Below are 13888 nucleotides of genomic sequence, written 5' to 3' on the forward strand. Positions count from 1 at the left end.
TGGAAATATTGGTATGTTAAAGATCAACATGAAAATAATTCATATGAATAATATCATTACTATTAATTAATTATTAATAAAATTAGGAAAAAGAACACTTTTTCCAATCCAATTTCATTCAATATAAAACCTACAAAACACTACAAGCATGTGTATGTGTTTGCTGAATTTGTGGTGAAAACAAGCTTGTTCTTTTTTTATTAATTAAATTATTCAAAGTGGGTAGAGTATCCTTGAATTTTACTCAAGTAAGGATGTAAATACTTCATAATGAAGTAGAAAGTACAGCCTCTTTAAAATACTCATAAGTATATATTTTCAAATGTTACTCAAGTAAATAATGTAACTTGTTACTACCCAACTCTGGTTTTAACACAATCTGTCTTACTATTATGGTTAATATTTCATATCTGGAATTGAATCGAACCAGTGAAGGAACCTGAATATTATTACAAGTTCTGAGAAGTTCTGGATCATCTGGAGGTCCAACTGTTTCAGATCTGCAGCGGATTTATGGAAACTGCCTGTTGAGTTTTATGATGAAGAGGCCGGTAGTGAACGTCCGGTTCGTGTCTTCTTCTCCTCTGTACCTTGATGTTCGGTTTGGTCCTCCGCTTAACTCCGGATGTGGTCCGGAACTTTGGGCGTAATCGATCTGCTTCCAGCGGACTTGACATCAAACCGACACTGGTTCCTGGTTCTGACCCAGAGCGGAGCACCCGGCGGACAGGGTCCATGCCGGACCCGAACTTGGAGCCGATCCGGGATTCAGGTGAGTGTCAGGTTTGACCTGTTACTGAGGTTCGGTTCTCATCTGAATCAGCTAGAATAGGATCCAGCCCACTTTCCTGAAACAGATTCTGTTGGACCTGACTGAGAGTTAAACCAGAGCAGCACCGCTTAAATTAATTTGTTGGAAAATAAATCGGTTTGATTTTGATTATAAGACAAATAAAAAATAAATAAATTATGAAACTCATAAAATTTTCAAATTCAGAAATTTTCGTGTTTTTTTTTCTTAAAATTTTAAACTTTTGAACTCAGAAATGTTAAGGTTTTTCTAGAATATTTCTGAGACTAATCTCAGAATTGCTAAGTTGTTTGGTATTTTACAGACCTTTTTTCTACCTACAATGACCATATGATTTTTGATAAAATAGAAAAATTAAATAAAAAATCTGCGGAACTACAGAACCTTGAAAACTGAATAAACCGACCTCATTATCAATCAAAAACTGAAACCACATATTATACAGAATCATCGCGCATAGTGATGCATTCTAAGCTTTTGTTTATTGTAATTTTAATATTTATGGTTAACAGATAGAAACCCAAAATTGAGTCACAGAAAATTAGAATATTTAAAAAAAAATTAATGGAAACTCAAAACACCTGGGTAATCCATCTGCACCGTTACAGGGAGCCACAAAAAGTCATTGCTGAAGAAGTTGGTTAGTTCTGTACTCAAGTAGAAACTGTCCAAGAAATTACTCAAATAAAAGTAAAAAGGTATTTTGTAAAAAAAAATAAATAAAATAAAAATAAGATAAAAAGGTCACTCAAGTAGTGAGTTACTAATCTAAACATAAGTCTTTTTAATTTAGTGGAAGAAGGAAGTGTGCAAGGAAAAGGTGCAACATCAACAAAGAGAACCTGTTTTGAGTTGAAAAGTTTTGACTTTTCAAACTCAGCAATTTCCACAATTTTTTCTAGAAAGTTTCTGAGATTAATATCAAAATTCCTCATTTTTTTGGCAGAAATTTGCTCTTCCTTTTTTTTAAAACTGTCTCCAGTGGCCCTAATTTGTTGTACGAGGAGAAGTGGAGAGGAGCAGAATCCATGTGGTCTCCTGGTTCTGGTCCTCTAGGTTTTCTAAAGTCAATACAGCTGTCCACCAGGACATTTTACAGAGCATCATGCTTCTTCTTATATATGTTTTCGTTAGATAATTTGTCAGTTTGATTTCAAACTGATGAAGATCTCAGAACATCTCTAGGTTTCTATCTGGAGAAGTCTTTCCTGTCCCGTTTCAGAGGAATAAACTCCTGCAGGAATCCTCAGAGGGATCATCTCTCCCCAGCTGACTTCCTGTTTGTCTCAGTGAAACATGATCCGACTTGTTGCTGGTATCGGACTGGTGACCTGCAGTCTGTAAACATGTTGATGCATGGCTGAGACCTGCAGAGACTCGGGCCGAGTCTGAGTCCTGCCCTGATTCAGCTGTTTTTTGCCGCAGCTTTCTAACTTCCAGAAACCCAGATCGGTTCTGTCTCACCTCCTTCTAATTTTGGCTGAAAGATTTACTTTTCAGACATCTTATCGATCGACCAACAATTATTTGATAAGCAGCCTTTTTTCTCTTGATGGTAGAGTCTTAAGGAGCTTATCAAGTGTTTATATTTCAAAACAGAACCGGATAAAGTGCGTTTTCACCCCACACCGGACTCCGTTTGGACCGTTAGTCTTTTCCGTTCTCATAACCCCTCCGCCATCTTTGTTTCTGTATTAACGTTGTGCATAAGGATGACTAGTGGCGCCCTCTGCTGAATGGAGGTCAAACTGCAACACTAAAAGAAGGTGTAAGAGAATGTCAGTGGTCAATCGATTAGAACTAATTTTAATCTAATAAACAATTAATCGTAAGTAGATTCATTGCCAGCATCCTTAATCACAAACCTGTAAATATGCAGGTAACTCGATCCTGCAGAGCTGTTGTGGGTCAAAGGTCATGACTCTGTTAATTATTGAATGGAAACACTTCCATTTCCTGCAGGGAAACCTGGTGACCTCATAACCCACTTAAACAGCGAAGAAAGCAAAAACAGAAACTAGGAAAAAAAACTCCAAATATTGAATATTTTTTACTCAAATTTCCATGTTTTTCTAGAAATAAAATCTAAGACTCAAAATTTAGGAGTTTTTCTGGCAAATTTTTGACTCTTTAAACTCAAAAATTTGTAAGTTTTTTTCTCAAACATTACTAAGCTTAATCTAATTTTTTTTTGGCAGAATTTCAGTCCTTTTTTTCTGTCTGCAATGGTCCTAATATGCTGTTGTACAAATAGTACAATACTATCCGCCATTTTGTTTTTGTCATTTGTCCGGATGCATAGTACAAATATGCAGCCGTTCGTTCTGCGCATGTACGCTTTCACACGTCCGACTGGGAATTTGTAAACTAGTGGCTGAATCTCAATAAAAAATTTATAATTTCACAGAACATTTTTTAAACTCATCAAATTGTTATCACTGTCATATTTCTTCATCATCCAGCTTGTGCATGTGACTCTGCTTTATTATCAGATTTTTGTGACCATCTCGTTCCTCCAGAGGTAAAACGTTCAGATTTCCGAATCAGGAATCCTCAAGCAGATTAATGCGGTTAACGGCTGCATGTTGCAGAAGCGATCTGATTTCACCTCCTCCGTTTCTGTATTTGCGGATAAAAATAACCTGAAGCACTCTGATCTATAAATATGTCCCAGTTGGGCTCCACTCCAAGCTGATGGAGCCACAGGCAGGCAGGAAGAGACCAGGGAGTCCAACAAAACGCTGGAAACATCCTCAGAGCGTTTAGGAGAAGTTTCTGGGATACACTGCAAAATACAAAGTCTAACCAAGTATTTCTGGTCTAGTTTCTAATGGAAATATTTTGAAATAAGACAAAACTAACTTACAGGTAAATTTTAAGCAAGGCAGGAGCTTGTTTTACGTAAATGGTTTCTTCATATTGATAAAAAGTTTCACTGGTTGATTATTTAATTTGAAAGATGTATTACACTTGATTGTTAACCGGAGTAGCAAAAAATGTAAGATAATAAAGAAAGCGTAAACTAAAGGAATGCGGTTGTTGAATTTTAAGTATAAAACATTTATTTTCTAATTTAAAAAAGGAATTTAATTATTTGTTTATTTGCATTTTTTAATGTATTTATAATAATGTATAAAATGTTTAAGTGGTTAAATGAAAAATCTGCAGAATGTGCCAATTTTTTTATTTATTAATGATTAATCACTGGAATAATTGATTAATCGATTACTAAAATAGTCGTTAACTGCAGCTGTTGTGACCCAGGTGTGACCTTCTATCCTCAGGTTCTGCGGCTGACCCAGAACCAGCCGGTGGGACTGCAGGGCTCTGTGAGGAGGATGAAACTCCTCCGCTCGCGGCCTCGCCTCCGTTGGTGTCTGCTTCTCCTGGGAGTCGGGTCACTGCTGCTTCTGGTCCTCCTGCAACATCTCACTGACTCCATGCAGCAACAGAACCCAGGTCGGTGTTGTCGGGTCGGCTGGTCTGGGGTCAGTTTGAGTGAGGCTGTGAAACTGCTTCTTGTTTGTTAAAAGATTAATTTCCTGCTCCTTCTTCTTCATCTGATAACTAAAGTTGGAAAGTCTAATTCATGCAGTCTAATTCATACAGAAATGCCTGCTGGGATTCGAACCCAGAACCTTCTTTCTGCCCCATATAAAAATTTCTTGTAGCTGCAGAGCCCTCAGATGTGATAATTAAGCACTTATGGATTTTAAAAGCAGAGATTTAACGACTTGAAGGAAGGATGATAATCCAAAGTAATCTTGAAGCTGCAGCAGAAGTTTACAGCTCTTTAAGTGGGCCGGGTAGAGATCAGAGTTTGCACCTGTAATTAAGCTCCAGCTTCACCTGATTCCCACTCATTAACTCCCTCTGTGGAGTTGGACTGCGTCCATGACGACAGCGATCATGGTGAAAGTAAACAAAGTGGCATGCATTACAGTCTGCAGCTACGATAAACCTTGGAAGATGGTGGATATTAGTCTAAAACTGCAGCTCCAGATGCATGACCATTATTGGTCGGCTGCTGTTTCACCGGTGAGAATTAAACTGGAACTGATGCGGTCAGAGAATCTGCCTGCCTGGTTTACAGTCTGGACTGGTTTTAAAAACCAACCTACATGTTAACATCTGGACCTGATTCACTTCCTGAAACAGTCACAATGCAAAAACACTAAATCTTACCAAAGAAGTAATTTTGGTCTAGTTTCTGGTGCAAATATCTTCGTACATTTGAAGTAAGACAAAACTCAACTTTTCAACAAGAAACTGGAGCTTGCAAATGATGGTATATAAAAAAATATTTGCACGAGAAACTACCAAAAATACTCGGCTGAGTGGAGACAAAGCTTGGGGCCAGACGATATTTCAGGAGGATTTCTGATCTATTTCTGCTTCTTGCCCCGTTTTTCTGCGCCCACCCTGTCCCTGTGGACTCCCCTCCCTGCGCTCCGTGTCTCTTATGATTTATTAAAAAAAACTACAGCTGCTCCGTCCAAACTCTCCGATCTGTTAACGTTGGTGTTTACAGAAATATGAGGTGTGAGACTGATGAGGCGGACTCATCACCTGATCGTCGTTGTTAATCGGATCACTTGAGGGGAAAATGAAGGTGTTGAGTCCTCTGGCATGAAATAACAGCAACTCGTCACTTCCTGGTTTGCTACTGCAGAGTCACATGAAGGTTTTTCTCATGTTTCTGCAGCACTTGGGTCAAAACCTCATCGCAGAGGGAAACTGAAACATCCAGAGCTCATACAAATAAACACAGCATCTAAAGCAAATTATAAGGACTAAAATGTGGATAGAGCATGTGAAGAAGAAACATGTGCACCTGGAGCAAATGTGCTATGGAATATGTCTAACGGATCATGTGAACCCAGCACATGTGGAGCAGGACATTTACAAAACAGCACGAATAGCAGAAAATATCAAATACACAATGTAGAGCAGAACATGTGCAGATGGAACATGTGCAGATACAAAATTGAATATGTTTAACAGAACATGTGAACCCGGCACATTTTCTGCCTCAGATGTTCCACCTCGAAATTTATTGTGCACATTTGAAGCGGATAATATGTGCAGCTGGAACATGTGGAGCTGGTACAAATTAATACAAAATGTGAAGAAGAAATTGTGGATTGGAACATGTGCAGCGGAAAACGTAGAACAGAAATTGTGAAGCTGTTACAAATTAGTACAACATGTGGAGCAGAACATGTGCAAGTTAATATTTATTAGGATCCACGATAGTTTCCAGCGAAGTGGTTACTAAATCTTCCTAACTGACACAAAAATAAGACATTTCAACATTAACATATAATAATTAATAAATTATAATTGACATGTAATATCACAAAGTTGGTCAGATGTCACATTTTTTACAAATTACACATAAACCGAGATTTAAATAATAATAAAAAAGATTTCAATGCTCTTTTAAACGAAACTGTGTTTTTTAAACATTATTATTCCTTTAATCTGTAGACAAGTAACACGTTTATCTTTTTATAATTAATTTAGTCTCATAACAGAATCTAGTAAAATAATTCAGGGCCTCTGTTTATAAATATGAGTAAATTATACTGCAACATAACACTTAATGGGTCACATAGCATGTAGAATAGAGCATGTGAAGTAAAATGTGTGGAATAGAAAATCTGTAGCTGTAAAATAAGGATGTGATGCTGGTCCGGTTCTGTTCTGAATATGGTTCCTGTGGATGGTTCTGGATGATTCCTCCTGAAGAATTAAATTGTTCTCCACCTTCCTCATCCCCTCCATCCATGTTTTATTGATGTTCGCCTCATGAATATTTGAAAATCTGCCAGTGTGACTGGAAAGTATCATGAGAGAGCTTTTAGAGAATGTGCGTTGTCACATCACTGAGGCAGCAGAACCTCTGCAGCTTCATTTTTATTTCATCAGAACGACTCACTGACACCGAACCAGAACCAGACAGAGCCTCCGTCACGCAGACATGAAGAGCAACAGCTAAAATTCAGACATATTCAACTCTCTGTTCTTCTGTTTCAGGTGTTCCTGTCCTGGAGGCTCCGACGTGGCCTGAACGGAAGGTAACTATGGCGCCACAGCACCACCTGCTGGATATCTGCAACATTACAGCAGCATCAAAAACTGATAAATTAATAGGTTATTTATTGTTCTTTACGTTTCTGGGGGAATTTTGACATTTTTGTGCAATTCCTGCGGCAAGATGCTGAATATCTGTACAACCTAAATATGTATGTATAGTACGATGGAGTATTGGGCATAACAAATAAAGAAAAATAAAACTGAGAATAAAGTAGCATTACAAGGATAAAGTTAAAATAATAAGAGATAGAAGTCGTAGCTTAATTACAATTGTATTAATATTAAAATTACTTTAATATCGTATTATTTCGACTTTAGTTTCGTACGACTTTATTCTCAAATTACTTCATTCTCATAATGACTTTATTCTCATACTATTTTGACTATTTTCATAAGATCTAACGCCACTCTATTTTGTTTACGTTTGGTCAAGAAGGAAGTTACGGTCGGTGTCTTCGTAGGTTTTTGTGTTGTTTCCTTCAGTGGTTCTTGGTGCAGCGCCACCCCAGGGGAGGGGGGGAACTTTTTTTTTTTTTTTTTTAAGAGTTTAGTTTATTTGACACAGTGAAGCGTGAAAGCGAAGCGCAGTAGCTGAAAATGTAACAAACGTTTTAGTTTCAAACTGGGTCTACTGGACTGTCAGGTGTGAAAACTCTCTTAAGTTCCTGCTGCAGTTTCACTCTGGATCAGAAGTTCTGGCATCTGGTTTTTACTCTGGTTGTGGTTCTGTTCTGTGTTTCAGGTTCCGTCCTGGCAAACTAAAGACATCTCTGCTGGACTTTTCCCCGGCTTCCCGCCTGTCCTCCATCTTTGTTCAGACCCGTTGCTAGGCAACAAGCAGCCAGTCACTAAGCGCCACAGGAAGCTGCTGCTGAAGGGCGCCCCCTCTGGAGGTTCTACGGCACTGAGGACGCAGCGGACTCGGCACCGCCAGCTGAACGGCGTCTGCTCTAAGTACCAGCCGGTCCGCCGAAAGCAGCGGGTCAGGCTGCAGCAGGTGTCCCGGCTTTACGTGGAGGACCGGTTCCGGCTGCTGTACTGTGAGGTGCCGAAAGCCGGCTGCTCCAACTGGAAACGGGTCCTGATGGTTCTGGCAGGCATAGCCCGATCCACTCAGGATATTCCTCACGATGCAGCTCATTACAGCAACCAGCTGCGGCGGCTGGACAGCTACGATCGGGCCGGTATCGCCGAGAGACTCCGAACCTACACCAAGGTTCTGTTCGTCAGGGAGCCCTTCGAGCGGCTCGTCTCGGCCTTCCGGGACAAGTTTGAAAGTCCGAACTCCTACTATCATCCCGTGTTCGGACGGGCCATCATTTCCAGGTACCGGGCCAACGCCTCAGGGTCGGCTCTGAAAACCGGCGCCGGCGTCACTTTCAGGGAGTTCGTTCAGTACCTGCTGGACGCGCAGCGACCCGTAGGGATGGACATCCACTGGGAGCGGGTCAGCCAGCTCTGCAGCCCGTGTCTGATCCACTACGACTTCATTGGGAAGATCGAGAGCCTGCAGGAGGACGCCGACTTCCTGCTGCGCGGCATCGGCGCTCCGGGAAACCTCACCTTCCCGGACTTCAAGGACAGGAACCCGCGGGCGAAGCGGACCTCGTCCAGAATCACGCAGGATTATTTCTCCCAGCTGAACCGCACCGAGAGGCAGAAGGTGTTTGAGTTTTACTACAGGGACTACCTGATGTTCAGCTACCCCAAACCGTTCCCTGACCTCCACTGACTGAAAGGGGCAGTATCATGTAAAATCAACTTTTTTACCTTTTCATCATTTTATAATATTATTCCCCAATCAAAAATATACATGGAGTGTTGCTTTGATTCTTTCATGCATGTTTGAGAAATCCTTTAATCTCCATGGCAACCATTCAGCTATGCAAAACACCTGGGTGGACCTAGCCCTGCCTTCCTGGGCGAAGCTCCTCCCTACAGCAGCAGTTTCTACACAGAGAATGGAGCTCCAACTTTTAAAACATTTAATTCACTACTTGTAATCAAAGTAAAATCGTCAAACTTAATTTATTTACGTCTGTTCAACATAAGATATTAAATATATTTAGTTGAATAAACTCAATTTGATTACTTGTAAAAAAAAATTCTTAAGTTGGATCACCTGTTTTCTTATTTCAGTGTAAGCTTCCCAGCTCTTGCATTACAAAGAAGCCCTTCACTGCGGCTCCTTCAGACTAGCCAGTAGCAATTAGCAAACACCTGGTAAAACTGTGCATAAGCTGAGCTCATTAAATTAGCTACTGATCACCGCAATGCTGATAAAAATGTATAAAAATGTTGCCAATAATAATTTTTATAACAACTGAAGGTCACATACTTGATTATGCTACAAATTGGCACCATGTGCCTGGAAAAAACATAATACTGGCCCTTTAATGGATGGTCTGAACTGAGATTTGTTCTGAGCCCAGAACCAGACAGTCCCTGGACTTTCCCTCAGGTTTTCTGTCGTTGATAGCAGAATTCGATCAGATAGCTGGCCAAAGCTTGGACCTGGATTAAAGGTAAAGGCTGATAATAAGATCAATGGATCGATTGGGTCCTTCAGGAACATTCACAGATCTGGACCTGCCGATCCAACTCCACATTCTCCCTGTTCACTCATTTAGACGTGAAGCTGATCACATCAGATTCCTCTCTGAGCCTTCATGGACAAAATGCATCCGATTTTGTATTTTATACGCAAGTTAAATATTTAATTAGCAAGCTAATTTAGATTTAGTTTACAAACTTTAATATTTAGCTTGCTAATATTTAGCTTGCTAATATTTAGCACCTAAACTACTAAATATTGGGAGTTTACCAATATTTAGAGGGTAAACTAAATATTTAGCTACTAAATATTTAATATATAATTTTAGCTAAATGTTTAGATAAAATGACAACTAGGAAGATAAAGAGACAAAAAGCTGAATATACTTTAAGTCATGCTTGTAAAATCCCCCAACGTTAAACACACACTGTAAGGAGTGAATTTCAGGCTCCAGTTCTTAAATGAGTCCTTGTTTATGTTTTTACCACCAGCTTTAACACTGCCATCACAACACCATGTGTTTCTCAATAAACCTGAGTGTTTTTAAAATGTCCAAGTTGTGTTTTTATCCTGAAACTCTTCTGCTCCGTCTCCCACAGAGCCATCATGAAACCGATGCTTCAGGTCTGATAAAAATCGAGTCTGCATTTCTCCAAGCTTTCATGAATTAAGAGTTGGCGAATATAGAGCATGCACACAGAAAATAAACTGATCCAGAAGTGCTTTTTATGTTAGAGAAGTAAGAAGTAAATTCTCATAATTTTATTTCATTTTTTTCCTAATAGTCATATGAAAGAAAGCGTACAGTTAGTTGCAGGAAAAGTTCAGCCGATTGTCTAGGAAAAAGTCCTGATGTGTTTCCTAGAAACCAGAACTGATCCATAGAAGTTGGGGTGTGGTTGAGGATGATGATGGTCTGATCAGTTTGCTTCCTAACTTAATGATCTCTTTACTGATAATCAGTTAAAGAAAGAGACTTCCTGAGTGTGGAGGATTCTTCACTTTATTCTGACAGCTTGGACTCAGTTACAGGAGACATTTGACATGAGCAGAGCGGACATCAACTGGATGAAATCAGACGTTTGGACGTTAGAAATGCTGGACGGAGGTTTTTACAGATACTTGAAGCAGCTTGATAATCTGAGAGACTGAAGTCAGAACCTCTGATTGGATCGATCAGAGCTCCTGCACTTCAAAAACACAAAATTTTACTAAGTATTTTGATCAACTTTCAAATCCAAATATCTTAGTACACTTGAAATAAGACAAATGTAACTTAGAAGTACATTTTAAACAGGATATAGGAGATTGTTTAAAGTCAATAAAAACATACTAGTGGTGGATTATTTCACTTATGGAAAAATGTCTTGTCATATATTCAAGATGTGTCGATATAAAGGAATTATTTTTGTAATACAGGTAGAGGAGCACTGACTGCAGTTGTCTGGCAGATCGCTGATTATCGATCTTTAAAAATCCTGACCTTCCAATTCCAAATTTGGCCAATAATGATTTTTGTCTGAAATGTTGCTAAATGTAGCAAGAAGTTGTTGAATTGGCAACAGTGGGTTGACCATCGTTAACATGACCTGATGGGCTTGTCTGTCGGTCAAACCTCTCACTGCAGGGCAGAAGAGGACAGCGGCTGATTTTTAGATCTTTGCTGAGGTTGATAAGATCACTGATCTACCAAAATTAAGGAAATCTGAGCCAATTTATCAGTGCAAATATTAAATACAGGCTTCTATATCTTGCTGAAAAGTAACTTATAAGTTCATTTTGCCTTATTTCAAGTGTACTAAGATATTTGAACTAGAAACCAGATCAAAAATACTTGGTAATATTTAGTATTTCTGCAGTGTGGTAGGGTTTGCATCGGCCTTAGATGCCCAGGTAGGTGTTCATCTTGCCGAGGGCGTCGCAGACCGTGGTGAGGTCGCTGCGCAGGTCCTGCACCACGTTCTCGATGCTGCGCGTGTCTTTTAGCAGATCCACGCTCTGCGTATATGGGTTGTAGTACACAGAGAACGGCCTCTTTATGGATTTGGCGAATTCTCTGCAAGATAAAAAAAAACCGGACACGTCTGGAATATTTTTGCTCCTGAATCAACAGTCAGGTTTTACAGTTTCAGAGCAAAATAAAAAAGATTTGAAAGAAACACCATCAGAATCACAATGGTATCATTAGCTTAACTCTGGTTGGTTTTGGAGTGAAGGATTTCTTTATGGTGAAATTAAAACTAGATGTTTTAGTTATGTCTCATAGTGTACACTGCAAAAACATAAAATCTTACCAAGTATTTTTGGTCTAGTTTCTAGAAATATCTAAGTTCACTTGAAATAAGATCAAACTAACTTACAAGTAACTTTTCAGCGAGATATAGGAGCTTGTCTTAAGTAAATAATTCCTTAATATTGATTTTAAAAAAATAGTAATTGTTCCACTGACAGATTATTTCACTTAAAACAAGAGATGTTTCTCATGTTAAGATTTTATGTTTTTTTGCAGTTTTTATGTTTTTTGTTAGTCAATGCTCAACTCCTCCAGCGTTTTCATCAGTGTGTTTTCTACTTGTTTGTGTGTTTTGTTGTTTACCTCATCTTTTCCTTGGCCTCCTCGAAACTCTCAGAGACAAAATAAACATCCTGGAAGGTGGTGATTAGACACTCCTGGTTGCAGGTGGTCTTTGGGTCAAACATCTTCACACAGGCTTTATCAGACAGAGCATGCTGGGAAAAAACAGTCTGATCAATTATCTAACCATTAATAGGTTCCCAACTTTTTTAATATAAAAGAAAAGAAGAGATCCAAGAACAGAACCCAGAGGAACTCCACATATTATAAAATGGATGCAGTTTTCTGCAGCACAAAGTCACAATCCTAAACCTGTTTACAATGTGCGTGTGTGTGTGTGTGTGTGTGTGTGTGTCTGTGTGCGCGGGTGTGTGCGCGTTTGTTTGTAATACCTTGTGGGGATGATTTTCCTGATACATACTACATTGTGGGGACCAATTGCTCCTTGTAGGGACCGAAGCCTGGTCCCCACAAGGGGAAACCCTGTTTTGGGGTCAGGGGTCAGAGTTAGGACTAAGGTGTGAATTGAGTTTTGGTTAGGGTTAGGTATGTGATGGGTAGGGTTGGGAAAAGGGTAAAGTTAAGGTTTAGGCTGTAGAAATGAATGGAAGTCAATGGAAAGTCCCCACAAAGATAGCCACGCAAACGTGCGTGTGTGTGTGTGTGTGTGTGTGTGTGTGTGTTAGTACATGTGGTTTAGCAGGACATTTCGACAGAATACACACAGCACTAGCAGGACATTTTGAATTAACACGACAGGAGCGGTGTCCTGCTAATTTTGACAAAAATCTAAAAGCGCAGAAAGTTTTCTATTGGTCCAATAACCCCCAAAATGCAAAAAAACCCGAGATATCCGTTTAATACACATAAATCTGATTTTGTGTGTAATCTGTGTATCACCACAGTGCCCCCTATAGCAGGTTTGTGTAATAGCAGGACCTCATGAATATTCACACAAGCTCTTATTCTGATTGGTTGTCTCCCGGAACCTGCTAAGGTCTGCCAGAAGGTACTGCTAATTACTATAATGTCTTTCTAATTCACGTCGCTGTTTCACACATGAATTGTGTGTAAATTGCCAACTCTTACACTGGGGATGAGTTGGAAATATGATTACTCTGTGCTATAAGACTGAATATTTTATAAAGGTTAGTTGGATGCCTAAACCCAACCTTTTGTCCAACCTTACATTGGACAAAAGGTGTATGTGGTACCTAAAAATATACAGAAATTAATATATATTTTTGATCAAATATTTTTATTTAAAATATTATGAATAATACGTGTGTGGAATAAGTGTGTGGATTAAAATAAATATAAACCATAAGAGAGTCATTTTTTTCACCAAACTACTGCTAACAGTTTGTTGATTCTGGTCTGCTCTGCATCCTCAGAACCAGAACCAAGCATTTTGAAGCAGAACTTAGCTTCAGTGCACCATAAATCTTGAATAAACTTACAGAAAACTGCAACACAGCTGAATTCCTTTAAATCAAGGCTAAAAACACACTGATATACAGTTGTTTCTGGATCTTAATCAATGGTACATGTATCAATATATTTTATGTATATGATTTTAATTTTGAAGATACTTTGGACGTATGTGTGTGCATGTATGTGTGTGTGCGTCCTACCCTGAGCTCTCCGATGGATGACAGTAATCCCGCTCCATAAGCTCTGAGCTGACCATCCTGTTTGCAGAGTCCAAACTCGATGGTGAAGAAATAACACTGAAACAGAAACACCAGCTGTCAGTCAGTGTTTTTGGAGAGCAGCGCCACCCTCGGGTCATTCAGTGTAACTGCAGTTAGTCAGTGATGACCTATGCTGAACCACTGAGTCACATGAC

At 39.3% G+C, this 13888-nt stretch overlaps 2 protein-coding genes across 2 annotated transcripts in view; one reads left to right on the plus strand and one right to left on the minus strand.

Annotated features, from left to right (window-relative positions):
- The first annotated feature begins 586 nt into the window (after positions 1-586).
- LOC106938888 (carbohydrate sulfotransferase 8-like) lies at positions 587-8715 on the plus strand. Its single transcript, XM_015021081.1, has 4 exons — positions 587-772; positions 4096-4270; positions 6851-6891; positions 7653-8715. Exons 1-4 carry the CDS (start codon positions 626-628, stop codon positions 8640-8642), a joined length of 1353 nt encoding a protein of 450 aa, XP_014876567.1. The 5' UTR covers positions 587-625; the 3' UTR covers positions 8643-8715.
- A 1730-nt stretch (positions 8716-10445) lies between these two features.
- Positions 10446-13888, minus strand: part of LOC106938891 (tryptophan 5-hydroxylase 2-like) — a gene marked incomplete at its 5' end in the record, with an annotated part of 7870 nt that continues 4427 nt past the window's right edge. The window contains 3 exons of the mRNA XM_015021085.1: positions 10446-11520; positions 12061-12194; positions 13674-13769. Coding sequence (XP_014876571.1) covers positions 11346-11520; positions 12061-12194; positions 13674-13769 — 405 coding nt within the window. The remainder of the gene's footprint in view (positions 11521-12060; positions 12195-13673; positions 13770-13888) is intronic.

Source organism: Poecilia latipinna, unplaced genomic scaffold, assembly GCF_001443285.1.
Source record: "Poecilia latipinna isolate Pla-1442-1.1 unplaced genomic scaffold, P_latipinna-1.0 Scaffold2721, whole genome shotgun sequence".
NCBI classification, from domain to species: domain Eukaryota; kingdom Metazoa; phylum Chordata; class Actinopteri; order Cyprinodontiformes; family Poeciliidae; genus Poecilia; species Poecilia latipinna.

Coding starts and splice junctions, on each gene's coding strand:
- LOC106938888 (XM_015021081.1), top strand. CDS start 626: ATGTGGTCCGGAACTTTGGGCGTAATCGATCTGCTTCCAGCGGACTTG. Junction 4,271..6,850: donor CATGCAGCAACAGAACCCAG/GTCGGTGTTGTC, acceptor CTTCTGTTTCAG/GTGTTCCTGTCCTGGAGGCT. Junction 6,892..7,652: donor CGACGTGGCCTGAACGGAAG/GTAACTATGGCG, acceptor TCTGTGTTTCAG/GTTCCGTCCTGGCAAACTAA.